This window comes from Larimichthys crocea, chromosome XVII, assembly GCF_000972845.2.
Source record: "Larimichthys crocea isolate SSNF chromosome XVII, L_crocea_2.0, whole genome shotgun sequence".
NCBI classification, from domain to species: domain Eukaryota; kingdom Metazoa; phylum Chordata; class Actinopteri; family Sciaenidae; genus Larimichthys; species Larimichthys crocea.
Window position 1 is genome coordinate 28,476,740 of NC_040027.1, and position 18,771 is coordinate 28,495,510.

Consider the following 18,771-nt stretch of genomic DNA (forward strand, 5'->3'; position numbering starts at 1 on the left):
CAGTTGGTGCATGTTTAAGATTTTCCAGCTTTTTTTTGCAAGTGACTCTTTGACAACTGAATGAAGCAATAAAACTTCCTGCCACGTTCATTAGTGAGTAATTGTGAGGCAGACATGCACAATCAAATATGAAAAATACAAGAGAGCACTTTTCATATCTAGATCAAAGGTTTAAAAAAGTCACAGGTAAACTTACCTCATTTACTTCTCATCCACAGTCACATGGAAATAAAAAGTACAGCTCCTTCCGAGTGAAATTTCACATTTCAAAAATACAAAATGTGTCATTTCCCTTAGTATAATTAGCAGGAACCACCATCCAGACGATCTAAAAATAACTTATGTGACAAACCCAGCAAGGGAGTGCAAAAACATACTCCTCTGCTGTGTGCTTAATGTGCAGATCCAGAATTCCTGCCAATGAGACACTGCAGTAGAAGAATAAACAGCAGTGCTGCCTTTTGCACAGCCAATTATTGAAAACACACGTACAGGCTCCTCGTCTGAGGAGAAGGTCGAGGATCATGTCTTAAAAAGGCGATTACACACCACAGACCCGTGGCAACCCTGGCGGCCTTAATTAAATTTTACCATTACTAAATGAATAAATAGGAGAAAAAATCCCCTAAGGCCTTAAAGAGAAAGCATGGAGAGTAAATGTAATGCTGAATATGTATTAATTAAAAGAAAAATGTTAGATCCCCTACATCCTCTGTGATTGGTCCATCAAACAACATCACTTCTATAAGATATACATTTAAAATAAGTTATTGATTAACAACAGGCTGTGTTTATATTAGTATTAGAGTTGGTTGGGTACGGGTTTGGGTGGTTAAAGTATATTCATAAGAACGCTTATTTCAAATTCTGTAGTTACACTTCAGTGTCTCACATACTGAGGACGTAACTGAAATTTAAAATAAGAAGTTTCAAGTGTCTTTCAGGGTTTGTTTGTTTTTGTTGTTCATTAGTGTCCTGCTTCTTATTCATACACATCTGCTGACACACCAAGTGTTTGGATTAGAAGATCTGTAAATATGACACTACAGAAAAGAGGCAGGTAGTTTAGCATAAAGACTTGCAACAGGAGTAAACATGGAAATTGACTCTGTCCAAAGATCAGGAAGTATTAAGCGATGTTGCAAACAAAAAAAAACAGTACCGTTTGCCATAATTGGATTTACAGGATTGTTAAATCAATGTGATGAAGGATCTTTATTTTATTACTTATTTTAAATAATTCATGTGGTTAAGGTTATAAATGTAGATATGCATACATATAAAGTGATCGTTTTTATTTACAGCATCCATCCCTGAATATGCCATCTAATAATCAGACTTCAACTTAAATCTCTGGGCTACTAAACACACAAAACACAGAGCTGGTGACTAGCAACCCACTTTAATCCCTATGAAATAAGATTTTCTCAATGGATATCATTTGGATACAGGAACACAGATATGTTCCAACATCTCAGTTGTGATGACAGGGGGGGAAAAAAAAAAGTATATGTGCGACATTTACAAGTTTCATTCACAATACACAAGGCCTGCAGTATGTACAAGGTGACAGTGTTAGGAAACTGATCAGTAGTTATCTGTAGCACCTCTGTAGCACAAAATGGCCATATCCAGGAAAAGAAAGCTGTGTTTACCAGTACAAACTGAGTAAAATGCCTGTGATAATCTGTCAAAAATAAAAAAGGTATTAATATTTTGTATCGGCCAAGTTTGTGAATTCTTTCAGAAAATGAACATACAAAGGATACAGTATTAGAAAAAACAGACAACAATATTAATATACAATATTGATTTATACGTACATTTTAAACCAAGAATGGTACAAAATATTTCCAGATTTTAGGGTTCCTACATATTTTTCTTTTTCCAAATATCCAACATTTTCCAGGCTTCAGTCCTTTAAATTAACGTCGTAGTTGATGTGCTTATGTGGAGAAATGTGTCAGCAAACAAAGATACCACTCAGTATAATGGATAAACTATTAACAGGGGCATAAACAAACAAACACATTTTCAAGCGCCAATTACGATTAAGGAATATTTTGAGGCAGTTTTCTGGGCCGTTCTGGACTTCCTTAACGGTGTGAATACTTAGATGTTAAAACTTAATTCATTTTCTACATGTAGGAACCCTGAGATAGTTTAGGGTGTGAAAAGCGGAGCCACCAAATGACAGTTTGAATGACGTCAATACGTAAAAGGTCTCATCTGTTTACTACTGTGACACATCTTCACAAAATTCAATGCATCCTGCAGACAAATCTACTAGTGTTTGCATTCAACAGGTTTCTTCTATAACAAATAATTCTTTCAATATTCGACTAAGACATTTAAATACTGAGTTCCCCCTACAATACATTATTTTTTTCCCCCCACCCCCAACCCCCCTCCCCCCCGTTTACCTCTTGCAATCTGACAATAAAACAACTTGCTGAAAATATCCTGTAGATGAACAATGACACTGTAGTTTCACCAGTTCCAAAGCCGGGAGTGGCTGGTTTGAAAAATAGATATTTTGTTGCTGGTTGTTTCAATTAAAAAAAAACGAAGTGAAGTCCACCGGGGCCCTCAATGATGAGAGGCATAGTCATAGTAATTAGCTTCCTGTACAGAGAAAATGGGAGTGTGCTGTTGAATTAATGCAACGAGGTATGGAGTTGATACCACCCAGAGACGTATTCATATTTAGATGGAGGAGAAAACCACAGCAGCTGACCAAAAACGCAAAAAGACAAAACAAACAGAAACTCATAACAATAATAATATGGTTAAAAAAAGAGTCCTCTTTAGCTGCTGCTCAAAGCAGGCTAAAGCACCACTGCAAATACATTAAATCAAAAATAGAAAAGCAACATGCATTAAAAGAGTGCTTGTGTGTCCGTGTCTTTTCCTGGTCCTGCCCTGAGCTCTCAGAGCCGGTGGAGGAAATGTTTTTGTCCATTAATACAGCACGCAGTAGAATCCACCTCCATTAGCTTACTTCCTATGAGCTCAGCCTCCACTCGCTGAGTAATAATATAGCGGAGTCGTTTTTTTTTAATACAGGGGTCCGGGGCCATCGTCCTGAGGGAAATGTGAATGGAGGAGGGTCTCCATGTAGGAAACGTAGCCGCTGCTCGGCATGTAGCCATCAGACATGTGTTGCGGGGGAGGGGGAGGGGACGGGGCAGACAGGAGCGGATCAGAGTTCAACGTTGCCTGAAAAGGGGTCGACTGCGGAGCCAGCACGGGGTCCGCGGCAGGGGTGTGTGCGACACTAGTGTCCATTGGGGTCTCTGCGTCCATCTGAATCCTGCTGGTTGTGGCGGAGCCATCTTTTGGGGTTGTTGCGGGCTCAGATAGAGATTGTGAGGTCGGCGGTGTACTAATACTATGATGTGCTGCTACCGGCGCTGTAGTTATGGTGGCTTTAGCTTGAGAGGCTGAACCTGAGGGCAGGCGGGGGCGTTTGGCTGCTTGGGCTTCATCTGCTGAGGAAACCTCCACCTGTGAAACAGCTATAGCCTGAGAAACAGACAGGTACAGACAGCTGTTAGTGATGACCCAAATGATGCTGTGTCTGACATCGGAAAAAAACAGTGTCAATTGTACAGGCAGTATGAGGACGTGAATGATGGAGGAACTGAGGATACAGCCATCATATTTGTTGCTAGTAGCAACCACTGCTGGCAGAACGCTGGGCCTTCTGTTGATTAATTCTAGAAATTTTGAAGAAGTACTTTCAACATGTGACCTTGTGCTCTTCTGGAAAGAATTAAGTGACTGATTAAGAACAAAATCTGATCATGGCAATAATGATTAGCTGTAATTGTATGTTATTGCTCCTGCCTTTCAGACAAACTCCTTGCATCATTAGATAATATTAAATGTGACATTTGGTGAAACAAAGAGTTGAAACACTGTTGAATGCTTCAAAAAATAAGAACTGGCAACTAATCAGTTTCATTCCTTGTGAAGCTTGCCAGCGGCCAATGAAATGACAAATCGCAGTTAAGTAAGGTATTAGTTTGATACTAACAAGAAAATATTCTGAACAAGTTAGTGGTTATATTACTCTTTCCTGACTCCCAAATTCCACCGGGCACCGGTGTGGGGCATTGTGTGTGCCCCACGGCCACCGGGCCTAATCACAGCCGTTCTAGTCAATGTTTCAAATGCCACCAGAAATGCCACGGTCTGCTTCAGAAGTGTCCTAGCAGTGGGTATTTGCCTGGCTCTGTCGAGGATACGCGGCTCTACTATATTTGATGGACGCCGTGAGCAGCCCGCGTCAACCTGCACAGAGCAGCACGAGCTGACAGGAAGTTAGACACAGAAACCCCGTAGAGAGGTCGTTTTTCAAAATAAAAGATCCTCCATAAAAACAGAAAATTGAACTGACATATTTTGATGCACATAAACCAAGGAAAATGACCAAATCTGCACAAAGTCACGCTCCGCTTCTGAAAGGCTCCCGGTGGGGTTTGAAATGGAGTGGAGAACAGACCAGAACAGCACCGCGTCCGTGCTGTGACAGAGACGTGCCCGGTGGTGTTTTGCCATGAAGTAAACTCACCAGCAGCTTGGTTATACCGATTACACAGTCTGTTTGTTTTTCAGATGCTCTCATGTCAAACTGCATGAATTCATGCAATGTTTGAGTTGATTATTTGTTTTACTTAATCATCCAGTGCGGGAAGATTTATGGATGTAATCTGTAAAATCTGTTGTGTGCGGAGCGGCTTCAGATTGTATTAGACTTCCAAAAGTCAACACAGCCTTCCTGTGACACAAATCTTCATGAAGTGCTTCTCTGGTATTTCAGAAATATATCAACACATGTTTTCTTACCACATAAGACCGATCTTTATTAAAACAACTATCAGCCTACACATTTTGGCCCACACACAGGCCTTTGTCCTCTGTGGGAAGCAAAGCGTTGGCTGTTGGCTTGAACAAATAGTTGTTTTATGTGCAACTACTCTTTACGTTTTATTGAACAATACGAGCTATTGTTGGTTTTCCCTTTTTTTATCATTTGCCTCTGCAACCATTTCTAAAAATCCACTGTGTTGACCCAGCAACATATCTGACAAACAGAAGTGTCTTTCTGTTATTTATTATTACAACAGTGTGTACTGTGTGAGCAGAGTAGAAAGCAAACTTTCAGCAATGTACTCACCAGTCTGGCTCGGACCCTCTTGGGAAGTTCCTGATCCAGATGATGGATCTCTGAGGCTTTTAGCATTAGCTGACTCTGGTCCTGAAACTCAACCTGAGGAGATATAATGAAACTCTGGATTAACATTTGCAACTGGTTTGCCAAAGATAATGCCCAAAAACTACACCGTTACCATAGCAAAGATGACGACACATGGAAAGTTAAGGAAAAACTAGCAGGCTGGTTTTTAAGAGAAAATCTTAGCCATTTTCAAAAGGTTCCCTCAAAGACCATGTGTTCTGTCAAAATGCCCTTGACCATGGCACCGAACTCCAAAGCTGCTGCCGAAGATGCTCACTGACGGGACGGTGTTTCAAAAAAAAAAGGGGGGGACATGGTCAGGGTTGTGGCCCAGACACAGTGACCAGCTGGAGGCTTGTTTTTAATTTATTTATTTATTTAACAGCGCTCCTCGCCTCTAACAGATCTCTCAGTGCTGCAGCCAGCGGGTTACACAGGGCCACGAAGAGAGCAAGGAAAGATACAACACTGATTTACAGACATTTCAGTCATCTTGTTTAGCAACGGATGCAATGCAATCTCCATAAACACTATCCCATGTTCTATGTGCGCACACCTGTTAGAAAAACAGATGCCCACATAAACGGCCTCGTGTTAAAATGTAACATTTACAACTTCATGTAACCTTGACAACCTGATAATACATACCTCTATCTATGTACGTACGAGACTTACTGAAGATGGATTCCACTGATAGGAGACCCAAGTCTGCTTTTTCCACTTTGTAAGCACTCTGCATATTTACCCCATGAATTCCCCAGTGTGCACCAGTAATGCTAAATCTCTTCATCTTCTAGTTTTAATGCCACACTGTATCAAAATGCTCCGCCATAATCAACAAGGGCAGCCAAGCTTTTCACACGTTGATAAATAACCAGATTGGGGAATCAAACCAGAGGGTGGCAAAGCAATTAGAAGAGAATCCTGTTACAAAGGTTCACAAGATCAATCGCTTCCTTGTCGCTGTGCAGAAGAGCATCAGATGATCTATGTAAATGATGCTGTTGCACATGCTTGTTTTTTTTTTTCCAAATCTGATTTGACTTGGAGAGATTCATACATTTTGCACACAAAGCAGTTTTTCTGTAATGTAAATGTTTTCTGTTCCCTTTTTTAAACATGCATTTCCTGTACCTACCAATTGCACGATTCACAAATCTAAATTAAATCTCCGTAAACACCAAACATCTGTCTGTTCAGAGATTCAAAGAGCTAAAGTGGTGACTTTCCAGCTTCAAACCCGATTCTCTAACCTCTAACTGACTTTGGAGTTTTGATCACAGATATCTTAGCTCAGGTTGGACTGTAAATGAGCGAGACTAACATCTAATAGTGCTTTTCCTCACCTGGTAGTACTTGTGGGTGTGCTCTCTGACAAAGGAAGCATTGAGGACCTGACCCTCGGGCGTGCTGACCACAACCAACTCCCCCACCTCAGGAGGACCCGAACGCAGGCAGTCATGACTCTGAAGGAGAAGGGGAAAAGTAGAGCAACAGGATGTAGACAAGGAGGAAGAAGATGGAGAGAAGAATGACAAAAAAGTAGCAATTAAGAGATATGCGTGTGCATCGTTTAAAACACTGAACACCTGATTGAATATTACAAAACTGACCAGCCAACAGAAAAACTAAGCGTGTATTCAGACAAGATCAGGCGCTGTGGCCAGATGTAAATTTGAAAGATGCTGACACCCCCGTGGTGCAGTCCGCCGGAGCCGAATCGGACGACCAGCACTGATATGAATGGAAAAACCTCCGTTCTCACCACAGCGCTGGATCCTGTCTGAATCCAGCCTAAAGAACTTTGAATAAACTTTGAGTCTTTTTGGCAGGATTTCATTAAGTCCTTGATGTTCAATGAACTTTGGCTGAAGAAAGTGTTTTAGTAGGCGGCAGAAGCTTCGTTTACAGTTTTGTTATTTTGCAACATCAGATTACTTATATAGTTGATATGGTTGCATATTTTTAGTTCAACTTCTTCATAAGTGAGATTAATCCTCTATCCTTTGTTATTAAAGGTATGTCTGTTGCTAACATATGGCAGTGAATCATTAAAGGTTATCTGAAGTTACATTTAGTCTTTACATCCTCCAGCAGCAAAGCATATGGCAGTTGCTAGGATACTTCCTCCTGGATTTAAAAAGGGAATTTAATTTGTTTACGTTATAAACTGCACACATGTAGGTCTCTAACTGGGCTGTAAAACACTCACCAATATGTTTTCTGGATGCAGGTTGTCACAATACGAGCCGTCGTCAAAGTTGACCTCGTAGAACATCTGTGTTGCCATGCCAATGATGGTACAGTGGTAGTACCATCCGTCACCGCTGCGGCCAATTACCCTCTGGCCCAGGGTCAGAGGCTGTGGGCCTTTGTGTGTTGTCCGAGGCTGAAGGGAGAGAAACCCGGGCAGAGAATCCGAGGTTACAACAGGGTCAAATATGATCAAACCTCGCTAGAGTGTGTAAGTGTTCACCCTGCTCACATCCTTCACAGATGTCTCTTGAGAAAATAGAAAGATTTAGAAAGATTAACTTTGCATTCACTGGACCAGACTGAACGAAGATCGAAAACTAAGTGCCTAACATTTGAACAACAACTATAACCACCATGTAAATCAATGTAACACCTACTGATATGACAAACCTCCTGTCACATTTGAAATATTGAATTGGGTTCTTACAAAATCGCACCCTTTAACTGTTGATCATTTCTTCTGGTTTTGCACTTACCTTCACAGGGAGCCTTTTATGCTTTTGGCAGGTGACAGACACCACATAGGGCCAGTCAGCTGGTGTCATGATGACTCCAGCGATTTGGGCACAGGTGACGTGGAAGGAGGTGGCACATTTCTCGAATGAGCACTGGATGCAGGCGCCACGGTTCTGATTAGCACTCTGGCTATGACAGAACACACACTTCTACAATGAAAACAGAAATAAAGACTCTTCAGAGGTTTGGAGGAGTCAGCGTCAAAATAGAATAACGATCATGGAATATTATTAAAAGCACCTGAACACATAAAATGTCACCCTGCCACTTTAAGAAGGTTAAAACAGGGACGACATTACATCATCAAAAAAGATTCTCTCTTCTATTCGGATGTAAACTCAAATTGTAAACTTATGAGGCATCTTTTGGAACAAAGATGATGGAGAAATCTCTCACATCTTTGATTCTGCTTGCAGGTTTGTACTCATTAAAAAAAATGAATAGATCTTTTCAGTTTTGCACGGAACATTTGCAAAGTCATCAGTGTCAACTGCCTGGTGAGTTTAATAACCCTTACTGAAAATGTCAACATTATATTTGTTAACAGCAGCAAGCTGATCAGTCACTATGACACTCAAAACCTTTTTTTTTGTGTGCGTGTCTTGCATCACTTGTTCAGCTTCTACTCTTAAACAATCATCCTCCCTTGGAATACTTTCTTTTTCAAATCCCTTTATTCCATCCCCACATCCAGAGTGTGAAATTATGACCAGCCAACCAAATCCTTGCCTTTGGCCGGGTCCTAGTCTACTCTCTCCATGGAGACACTTCGACATGTATTACCCTGCACATGCAACCCCACAACCTTCATTCCTCACTATCAATTCACTTCAAATCCTTCCTTCAAACTCCATATCTGCCCCCCCTTTGCCGTTAGACTTTCCTCATCCCTCATTTGTCCCTCGATTCAGTTGAAATGAGAGAACAGGAATGAAAAGATGGGTTGGAACGAGGAAAGAATAACAGCCTGCACTAACATTTGGACCGTCAAATTGAGTTATCCTCTCAATACACTGGTGTAGGTGTGTTTCAGAAACATTATCACCCTCTCAAAACCCAAATGAAAACATTTATCTATTAAGATATCACATGCCAGGTTATAAATTTGATAAGAGAAGGTGGAATTATATCTGCTTAACTCATGACAACATGCTTCGATCTAACCGACAGACTATTATCCCAGCAGCTTTGACAGCTGTCCCATCTTATGTGACTGGTATCTTTCCGTGCACTTGTTTTATTGGGATCATCTATCATCACACACTATGTCTTCTCAATCCCTCACGCTTTCTCTCTCATCCTTCCATCTCCATCCTCCTCCTCTTGACAAATCATGCTGCGAGCAGCTGTAGCACAGTGCATGGACGATCAATAAAAATAAAAATTCTTTATTAAAGTGCCAATACTTCATTTTTGTTCTGGTGCAGGGAAAAAATGTACAACGGCTCTCCACAGAGCTGTGCTGTGTGATATTTCACCAGCTGGTATGGTTTATAGTTTTCCCCAGGCTGGACTACTTTTCCACTGCTGAAATCACAGGCAGGCAACGACATGATACCAGAGAAGAATGGAACAAAATGTATCTAGAAACATTAGCTGTATGTCCATTTGTCTGTTCTTAATTATTTAACTTTACTTTTATATGCACATTTAATCTCCAATTCAAAATTAGTAACATTTTCAAAATAAAAATAAAAAACTAAAACCTGAATTACTTTCACCTTGTTACACATTTTAAGCTTTCATTTGGTCTCTGGTAGTACAAAAGAAACTAGAGCATTACTCATTAGTAATAAAATGATTCTCTTGGTTTGAGTGTTGGTGCCTGGTGGACCAGGAATTATAGGTAGAAAAGAGTTGTATGAAAGAATGTATGATCATTTATTTAAGTGGTTTGCTTTTCCAAGCTTGAGGCTGTTTTCTCACCAGACAAGAAGTTAGGTGCAAGATGCAACACTACCTTTGGGAAAGGTGCATCTTTTGAGAATCTTTCACCTGAGAAATTCTGAAGCAACTAAGACAAAAGAAGCTTGCGAGAAATCTCTCCGTCCCTTAAAAACCAAATGTTCAGAGATGGAAGGAAGAAACACAGATTGCTGAACATGGTGCAATATTAACTGGTTTCAAGGGTGCGTGTTCGTATTTGATCAGCCCAGTCATCCGAATCATTAGACCGCAGAAGCTTCTTCTCATGGTCTTTTAAGAAGACATGGAGGAAACCCGCTTTGACAGCACTCGGATGCAAATGTCACCCAGCTTCTCTTTGATAGATTATTCAGAGAGAAGGGGAGGGGGAGCGGAGACATTATTTGTAGATTTGTGAAAATGCACCAGCAAGCACTGCCGTTTGCCTGTGAACCGGGATCAGGTGAATGGGTGCATGGACTGGGAAGAAGGGATGGAGAGAAAGAAGGGATGGAAAAGTTGTGTTCAAAGATGTGGCAGCAATGGGGAAATTGCCTTCTGCCCATGGGATCGATCCAGTTCATTTGGCACAGTGAGAAATGACAGCTGATTATTCAGCCACTCCCCTCAGCACGTGTTTTGCCCCCATGTCTTCCACAGCTTGCGAAAACACAATCTATCCATTCGCCGGGGAAGCATGGAGGGTAATGGAGAAGAGTGACAGATACAGAAGCAGTGGGTAGGAAAGACAGGAAGTTGCTTAGATATAGAGAGATGAGATCAGGGAATAAGAGAGAATTTGAAGAGACTGATAAGACATGACAAAAGAAATAAAATGGCTTCAGTGAGTAAGTTGGTGGCTTGGTGGTCTTTCATTTAAACGTTGTTTGACCTCAACACTACATCATGATTACTTACCAGATTCTTGCGTGATTCTGGAACGGCACTGACATCCACCGGTTCCCTCTCAATGGCGTTGACAAAGCGAGCCTCAGCCACAGCGATGGCACAGATCACATGCACCCACCTGGTTAAAGAGGTTGAAGCTTTTGAATATCCAACAGGGGCAGCACATACAAGCCTGATAATGTCACTGAATGTGTTTTTGCTTGGTTTATTTACAAACTCTGTTCCAACAGCAGGACTAAAAATTTTGCATATGTTAAGAAACCATAATACAGCTCAAGCGTATGCCACTAACCGGTTGTCTGTGGTGGTCTTCAAAGCTCCTCCTCGCAAGTTACAGAGACAACACTCCTGGAAAACACACAGTTTAGGCAGTGAGGGAAATGACATAGATCTTCTGAGCTCTCATACCTTGAACAATTATTTTCCTAAACAATACCTTGGTTCAGTAACAGCTTAATCAACAAATCTTTACAACAAGATTTTACTATACATAAAGAAATGGAACAGTGCAAAATATCACAACGTAAAGTACAGTCAACTCTGACTCCTGTCCAATTCTAATAATCTTTAATATATACACGCTATACTACTTAATACGCTTGTTTTTTTAAATCCCAAAGTTATGCTACTACTCACCACTGTCCAGGCTCCTCCTGCACACCTGGAGCACATCCAGGATTCACTGACAGAGTCGGGCTTCACACCGTAGCAGCCTATTAGAGAGGAGAGAAGAATGTGATGTGTGATTCGGTCATGTTTCCAAATCACCTTCTGGATGGAAAAAGTGTACTAATGTTTAGTAACAATGGGATCCATGGCAACTTGATTCAAGCTCTGGCATTAATTTGATATTTATTAAATAAAATTTTCGCAGAGGTCTGTGCTCTCTGAGCACCGAATTTTTATAATTGTTTTTTTTTCCCTTCTGCAAAACACAGACTGCACTTCCTATTGAACTTGTCCAATCTTCTCATCCCCATCCCCAATTTGAGCTTCTCAGCCAAAAGACACGTTTACGTAATACCTAGACAGGTCTGAATGATTTTTAGTCGAGTGTCCAAAACAAAACAATGAGGATCAAAGAAATGAAGCGCAGAGCTGCTGTTTTTGACAGCAATTCTTTCTGCTTCATGGCCCCTTATCAATAGCAGCGCTGCTTCCCCAGCTGAGTCCAGCTCATCCCTGGATGACTATAATGAACTGGCCTTGTTGAAGGTGCACTCCAGTTTTAGGGATAATAAGAACCCAGGAGGGTTGGGGTGCACATGTGCACATGTCCATGTTGTGACACCAAACCTCCACACATGGGAGCATTTCAATAAACACATACAGTGGTTTTATTATAAAACTATTATTTTAAAAACATGAGCATTTATTTTGTTTATCTGTATATGTATATCTGTGTTTGTTTCTACTTGTCTACTTGATAACATAAAGTAAGAAGCTGCCTGTCCTTTCATGCTTTGCTTTGACAGAAGCCATATGCCCCTAAAAGTCGACTTTCTTAGTGAGAAATGACGGAAGCGCAGAAAGCAGGGTAAATATGAGCTGGGGAAGTTTATGGTGTGCTGCCTTCAGAGAGGTCTTTGCGTTGCTTGAGCAGCCACTTAGCTAGTTTAACCTGAGTCAAGGAGAGTTCAACTACGAAGCCTCACTGAGAGTGGTAACAAGGGAACTGAGCAAACAAGTTGCTGCACTGCTCTAGTGGAGACTCATCTTCTGTGCTTCTTTTTTTCCCCAACTTTATTCTCAGTGGTCCAGAGATAAAAAAAAAAAAGTTGTGAATAGAGAAAAGTAGTGAAATGCCTGGTAGAGCCTGTCTGTAAAGCTTGTCAGTCCATGTATGGATTTATAGCCGCCTGAGATCGAGATGGTTAGAAATCAAACTCTGCACTGTGTTCAACAGAATCAAGCATAACTTTTCTGCAACAATGAACAAAGTAAAAAATGTTTCCTATTTTTTCCAGACTATCAACAAAATAGTATTGAGGAGAAAAAGGGATCGGGATATATATTCTATTTAAAAATGTATGTTTGCAGGAAAATGTTTTGTTTTTTTAAAAACTCATTTAATAAATTTATGGCTAAAAATGTCAAATTGCAGGTTTAGAGTTGCGGCTTAATCTGAGGCTGCTCTCAGTGATTGTACTCACTTAGCGAAGGTGGCCCTAGGTTTTATTACTCCATTTGCAAACAGGGCTTAACACACTACGTTTGCTCCTGATGTTAACCATTCGTTCTTGCTTCATCGAGGGGTTGTATACTCACTGGCATGAACCTGCATGTGGCAAGATGAACAGCGGAGCAGAAGACTGGTACCATCCTCTCCAATGTGATAGTTGGTGGGTGGAGGCTCGGTGTTGCATGCGCCGACACTGAAGCACATCTCTGGGACCAGTGGACGAGTCCGACTGCCATGGCGGGGAAAGGAGGCGCGGTGGGCATCATTTGAAATGAATTTTTGTGGCTGGAGAGGCCAGAGGAAAGAAGATTAGAGTAAATCAGTGGATTGTGTATGTGTCTTTGACAACCGTTGGGAAAGAGGATACTTCTGATTCCCCCAAAAATACTTGTTAAGGCTAAACTACTGTTACTCACTACACTCCTACTAACAACCTGCAGAATTGCTACAACTACTAGTCTTAGAACTGCTACTACTCGCATTACCATTACTACTTCGCTGACATATACGCGCTTAAGCTGCAGTGTGTAGCTGTACCTTTGTGTAGGGACAGAAGAGTGAACAGACAGCACAGTGTGGTTCGAGTGCTGCCACTGCAGCATTGAAGGCTTTTTCTGCCAGGAAGTTGGGTGACTGGTTTTGCCACAGGTGCTCCTGTTTCTTCATATCACTTTCCAGCGGCATGGGGGAGGACAGCTCTGCGGGTAAAAAATAAAATGCATTAAAGATCTGACATGTACAAGTGATTCATAGTGACTGACCAACATCAGTCAGTGAAGAAAGTAAAGGAAAAACTACTGAGGAGGTTTTGGAAGAGTCATTATTAGTAATGCATTCATTTCTCTCTGAAAGGCATGTGAAGCGTTTTTTTGGAAAAGCACAAGGATCCTTCTAATCAGAGAGTCCTTGCCAAGAGACAAAAATAGCTGTCCGTTCCAGACAATAACACCACCACTCCTAATATAATTGGCTGACGAGCACAAATAGCATGGGCATCAACAACTTGCTGTCGTGAGTCTGGAATCAATTTTGCAGAGAAGCCCCTGAAGCTACTGATCCAGACTGTTTGTTAAACCTGAACAGAAGGCAGGAGGAACTCTTCACAAGCTTGCCATTTAACTCTCTCTCTTCTCCTTCCACCGGCCCTCTCTTTCTCCTTGTCCCACAGCCACCCTTCTGAAGGACGTGCCCTAAGTTGGGTCCCCTGCTGCCGATTTAAAGTGACTTTGAAAGCAGGTAATTGGAAGTCATGATCCCTGGATCAATAAGTGTCAGTCAGAAAATGAAAAGAAAGACAGAAGCGAGGGGAACGAAAAGAAGCCTCGCAGTCTTGATTTCGTTATCCCCACGGGGAGCTTTAGTCCTGTTTGTTTTTCTTTCTCCAGATCAATAATCAAAACAAAAATGGTGTCCTTTTCATTTTAAGAACCGTGATGGAGAAGACACTGAGTGAGATGAATAAAGTGGGAGACAAAGGGAAAGACAGCATGCCGACGAATAATCAGGGTTCAGCTGTCATGGGATTCTTGCAAATCACGTTTTTGGTAAATTTTATGCGAATAATCTCCATCTTAAAATGTAACTGTTATCATTCAATTTGAATTTGCTTGTGTGACCATTTTTATTCATGTCAAGGAGAAATTTCACAGCATTTATACCCCCTGACAGTGTATGTCATCTAATTCTTGTAAATGGGTTTGCAGTAAAGAAGGGTGAGTCTCTTTAACACAAGTAAAACTTTCAATGGTACAGATTTGAAAATAAGAACATTACACTCAAGGATACATAAGCCTACAATGACAGATACACACCTTTGTCACTAGATGGGTCTTGCTTTAAGATTGACAAAGGGGAGCGCATGGGTGGCTTGCTGAGGGGGTGACGACGGCTCTTTTTTACCTCAGTTGGCATCTTCATCTTGGAGTAGCATGCCTAAAAAACAAGATTGTTTCAGATGATCTTTTTTCTTTTCTTTACATTTTTGTCCATCGTTTTAACCTTGCAACAGGTAGCAGCAAATAATAATATAATAAATCATACTAAATACATTTTAAATATTAAAAAGTAACTTTGTGAACTGCTGTTTTGCAGTGGGCATTGTGAAACATGCATCAAACTGTGGCAGAGACCCAACAATACAAGCATGTTGGACACAATAACTTGTTACAATCAACATCCAGCTGGAAAATCTAACCTGGCTGGCATTCACATCCAACTTGCTGTCTGCTGGGATGTCACTCTCTCGTGGGCTAAGAGGGCTTCCCACCGTACTCTTCTTTGAATTCTGCATGCTAGATGTAGCAAACTGCTCAAATGCTTCCTCAAACCCAGTGATGGCCTGGGTACTTGAAATCTTCTTCGGCTTTTTGTACTTCTTTTTCTCAAAGTCCTCTGTAAAGGCCTGTGGTTTAGCCTCGGGTTCTTGTTCTGGCAAAGAAAAATTGGAGGAGGAAACTTCAGAAGAGTGGCGGTGGCTCATCAAAACTTTTAATGAAAGAGAGAGAAATGTTTTATAATCAAGTCGAGTTCAGCTTCTAAGCACATGAGTATTAAATACAACAATTTCCATTACATCACACAAAGAAAACTGACTGAAAGTGAAATTACTGCTCATATCTTCCTCACCCATTACAGCTGGAGTCTCTGCTGCTTTGGCAGCAGCCTCTTGCTCCTCACGCTCCATGGCCTCCAGCGTCATCAGAGCCTCTCTGGCTAGACGCTCCTCTCTTTCCTGCCGACGCTGGGCCTCGCGCTCCTCCACCTGCCGCTGGTATTCAGCAGCATTCAGCTCAATGCCTTCCTGTGCCAGCACCTTCACCTCCTCCAGCTTTAGACGACGGACCTGCTTCATCTTCTGCATGGCCCTGAGGTGGGACATAAAGACCAGAACATGTTTACATTCATATAATATAAGATATAAAACATATCCAGGATTTATTGCTTGGAAACAACAGCCTTTATTTACATCCAGAGAGGATGTACATGATGTTGAATAGACATTGTTTGATTGCAGCAGAGTATCACTGTTTGTTACAAACAGCTGCATGTTAATCAGCAGGGTCAGACAACAGGCAACAGGACACCTGGTCTCCAGTCTCTCTGGATTCCCGTTGTAACTACGTCTCTCTCTGTGTGTGTGCGGCCATTTCTCCCCCGCCTTTACATACTCAGTCTTCACCTGGCAACAGTTGTTGTGCAATTGATATGCAAATTGGATACTTTTACACAGACACATGGGGAGGTTTCTAATTTTCACAGAGACACAGAGGGACGCCTAATACTTTCTCTTCTATCCTGACACGATATCATCACAGTTTCATAACAGTCACTCTGAAGTTATACTATATCACGCATATACTTTATTTTGGCAGCTATAAACACAATCCCTGTAACAATAAAGAAACTAAACACATTTTTAAAAAATGTTTATGTGCACTACTATGTAACCTGAATTCAGACAACTTGTGTAGTTTGTCTCACCTTCGCAGGAGGTTTGCTCGTTGGGTTACACGATGCTCCCTCCAGCGTTCTAGTTCGGGGCTGTTGAGCTCAGTGGCCTTAAGGTGGTCCAACACTGTAGTGTCTTTGCCCTGCTTCCACAGCTCATAGCGATCGGGCTGCAGGCAGCGCACAAACACGTCCATGGAGATCTTCACCATGTCTTTACGACAGGTACACTAGAGAGGAACAAACAGAGCAGTAGGAGATGACTGTATGTTAGAGAGCAGCTGCAGGTAAGACGCGTAGCCTCCACAGCGGTAGAATGCTGCTGCTGTTTGTCTACGTATGGAGCAGATGCTACAGATGACACTTTTTGGTTTCACTTCACTGAATTTGACAGAAAACTCTGCAGTGAGTTATCGGAAGAGGAGGCAAGTCCGTGGCAAACTGATGAAGAAGCCCAAAAAAACAGCATGGAAGAGAAGGGTAAAGCACAGCGAGGGAGAGCAGCAGCAAAAATCACTTTACAGAACTTAAGTTATATGTATTCATATAAAGAATTTCTAATGTTTTATAATAAATATGTCATCAGATTGATGACAAGTGTCTTGTGCACTCTGCTAAGAATGTGTCTTTATTTTCCCTGATGAAGAGGTTTCACAAGCCACAAGATGTTGACCTGATAATGGAAGGGTTAGGACACACACACACACAATGAAACATTGTCTGCCTCCTGTCTGGTGCTGTGATCATACATGATTCTGTATAATGTGGGACATATCGTATTAAGCTGAGTGAATGTAATGTTACTTTGAGCTGTTGGTATCTGTCTGTACCAAGATCTTTCCTTCTAATCCAGTTGATCATTTTATTCATCAAAGTGAAGTGCAGCATTTGCAAAAAGCTTCTGAGGGCAACTAGAAGAGAAGAGAAGCAGTAACTGAGCTAAAAAGGTTTGGCCGATAAAACACACGATCTCCTCTCTGTGAGTTATTAGAAACAAACTAGAAAAACATAAAACACACACATTAGACAGTTCATGAGTGCACAGAGGAGTGGCCAATAATTGGTGTACCATGAGTTGGTAAATTTGCATAGACAAAGTTTGCTTTAAAATAAGGTAGTGAATAAAATATGGCAGGTAATAAGACTTTGGAAAACGCTGTAATGAGCAGATAGTTCAGAGGTAAATGAGAGTGATAGCTGCACCCTCGAACCTTCATAATGGCATCACAGGTCAATGAATCACTCTGCTGACTAGAGAAAGAAGAAGTGGCAGAGCTGTTAAATCAAACTATAGTGCTGAATCTAACAGAAAATGGCAGGTACAGCAGGAAAAGTTTGAGAATGAGGGAAACAAACTGAGGGAGATGAAACAAACTAAGATGGGGGAGGACAGAGAGAGTGAGCAAGATGAAAATATTTTCTTTTGTGCTTTGCTTGCTGAATAACATTCCGGCCCTATTATTTCTTGAGCTGTTGTGAGAGCCTTATGTTCAATTACTGGAAACACAGCAGCTCACCCTCCCCAGCAAAACAATATCCAGCCTACATCTCGTCTAGACACCACTTGACAGACGGAAACATTAAAATATGGTGGAGGGATGTTGGAGCTGGAAGTCGGGGGTGGGGAGGGCATGGGTACAGCTGATTGGTACTATCATAAAACTTTCAGTAAAAAAAAAAAAAAAAAAGCAACATGCCAGGAAACTTCAAACGCAAAAGAACACAAGATAAATATTGCTCCTACATCAAATGTACCTGGCAAATTGTGCAATTTCCATCTGTAAAAAGGATATAAAGGCTCATTTTATTTTTATGAAACCATTAAGAGGTTGTGGAGATTGTTGCCATCCTCAAGGGCCAGGACAAGTTACACTTTATTATCATATAAAAACTTAATTAGAGGAGGGAAACACATTTGGAGATGCACCAAGATCTGGGAAAACAAAAACGCGCCTTGAGGCAGACAGTCAATGAGCCCTGAAGTATACTTGGGATCCTAATGAAGCTAAATTGTTGGAGCCACAGAAAACCTAGAGCCTTGGGACTCTCTATGGATCAGCGGACTCAGTTTATGCGGCAAGTACTAATAGCAAAACAGGGTTTTAGTCCTGACCCGTGTGACCCGACTCACAGTAGCTGGCAAATCTTGATTATACAAAATTCTTTCTGCTTGCTTTGATCACACTATTGCTGACAAGGAGAGATATAACCAGAAAGATGATCCTAAGAATGAGGAATGATTGGAGGGGTAATTAAAATGATGCAAAATGCAGAATATACTGCACAGCAGGGCTGTGTATCATCCAGCTGCTCA

The 18,771-nt window shown here is 41.3% G+C and overlaps 1 protein-coding gene across 4 annotated transcripts in view; it reads right to left on the reverse strand.

The window, feature by feature from the left end:
- Nucleotides 1-1,383: 1,383 nt before the first annotated feature.
- kdm4b (lysine (K)-specific demethylase 4B) overlaps nt 1,384-18,771 on the reverse strand; it is a 42,436-nt gene continuing 25,048 nt past the window's right edge. For 2 of the 4 annotated variants that reach the window (XM_027290117.1, XM_027290118.1), the window contains exons 9-22: nt 16,491-16,687; nt 15,618-15,874; nt 15,205-15,494; nt 14,822-14,942; nt 13,548-13,708; nt 13,097-13,295; nt 11,465-11,541; nt 11,121-11,176; nt 10,838-10,946; nt 7,975-8,163; nt 7,455-7,631; nt 6,589-6,708; nt 5,183-5,275; nt 1,384-3,525 (exon numbers count right to left, since the gene is read on the reverse strand). In XM_027290117.1, coding sequence (XP_027145918.1) covers nt 3,058-3,525; nt 5,183-5,275; nt 6,589-6,708; nt 7,455-7,631; nt 7,975-8,163; nt 10,838-10,946; nt 11,121-11,176; nt 11,465-11,541; nt 13,097-13,295; nt 13,548-13,708; nt 14,822-14,942; nt 15,205-15,494; nt 15,618-15,874; nt 16,491-16,687 — 2,514 coding nt within the window. In that variant the 3' untranslated portion in view covers nt 1,384-3,057. The remainder of the gene's footprint in view (nt 3,526-5,182; nt 5,276-6,588; nt 6,709-7,454; nt 7,632-7,974; nt 8,164-10,837; nt 10,947-11,120; nt 11,177-11,464; nt 11,542-13,096; nt 13,296-13,547; nt 13,709-14,821; nt 14,943-15,204; nt 15,495-15,617; nt 15,875-16,490; nt 16,688-18,771) is intronic. The other 2 variants (XM_010742166.3, XM_019261200.2) reach the window with 2 other exon arrangements.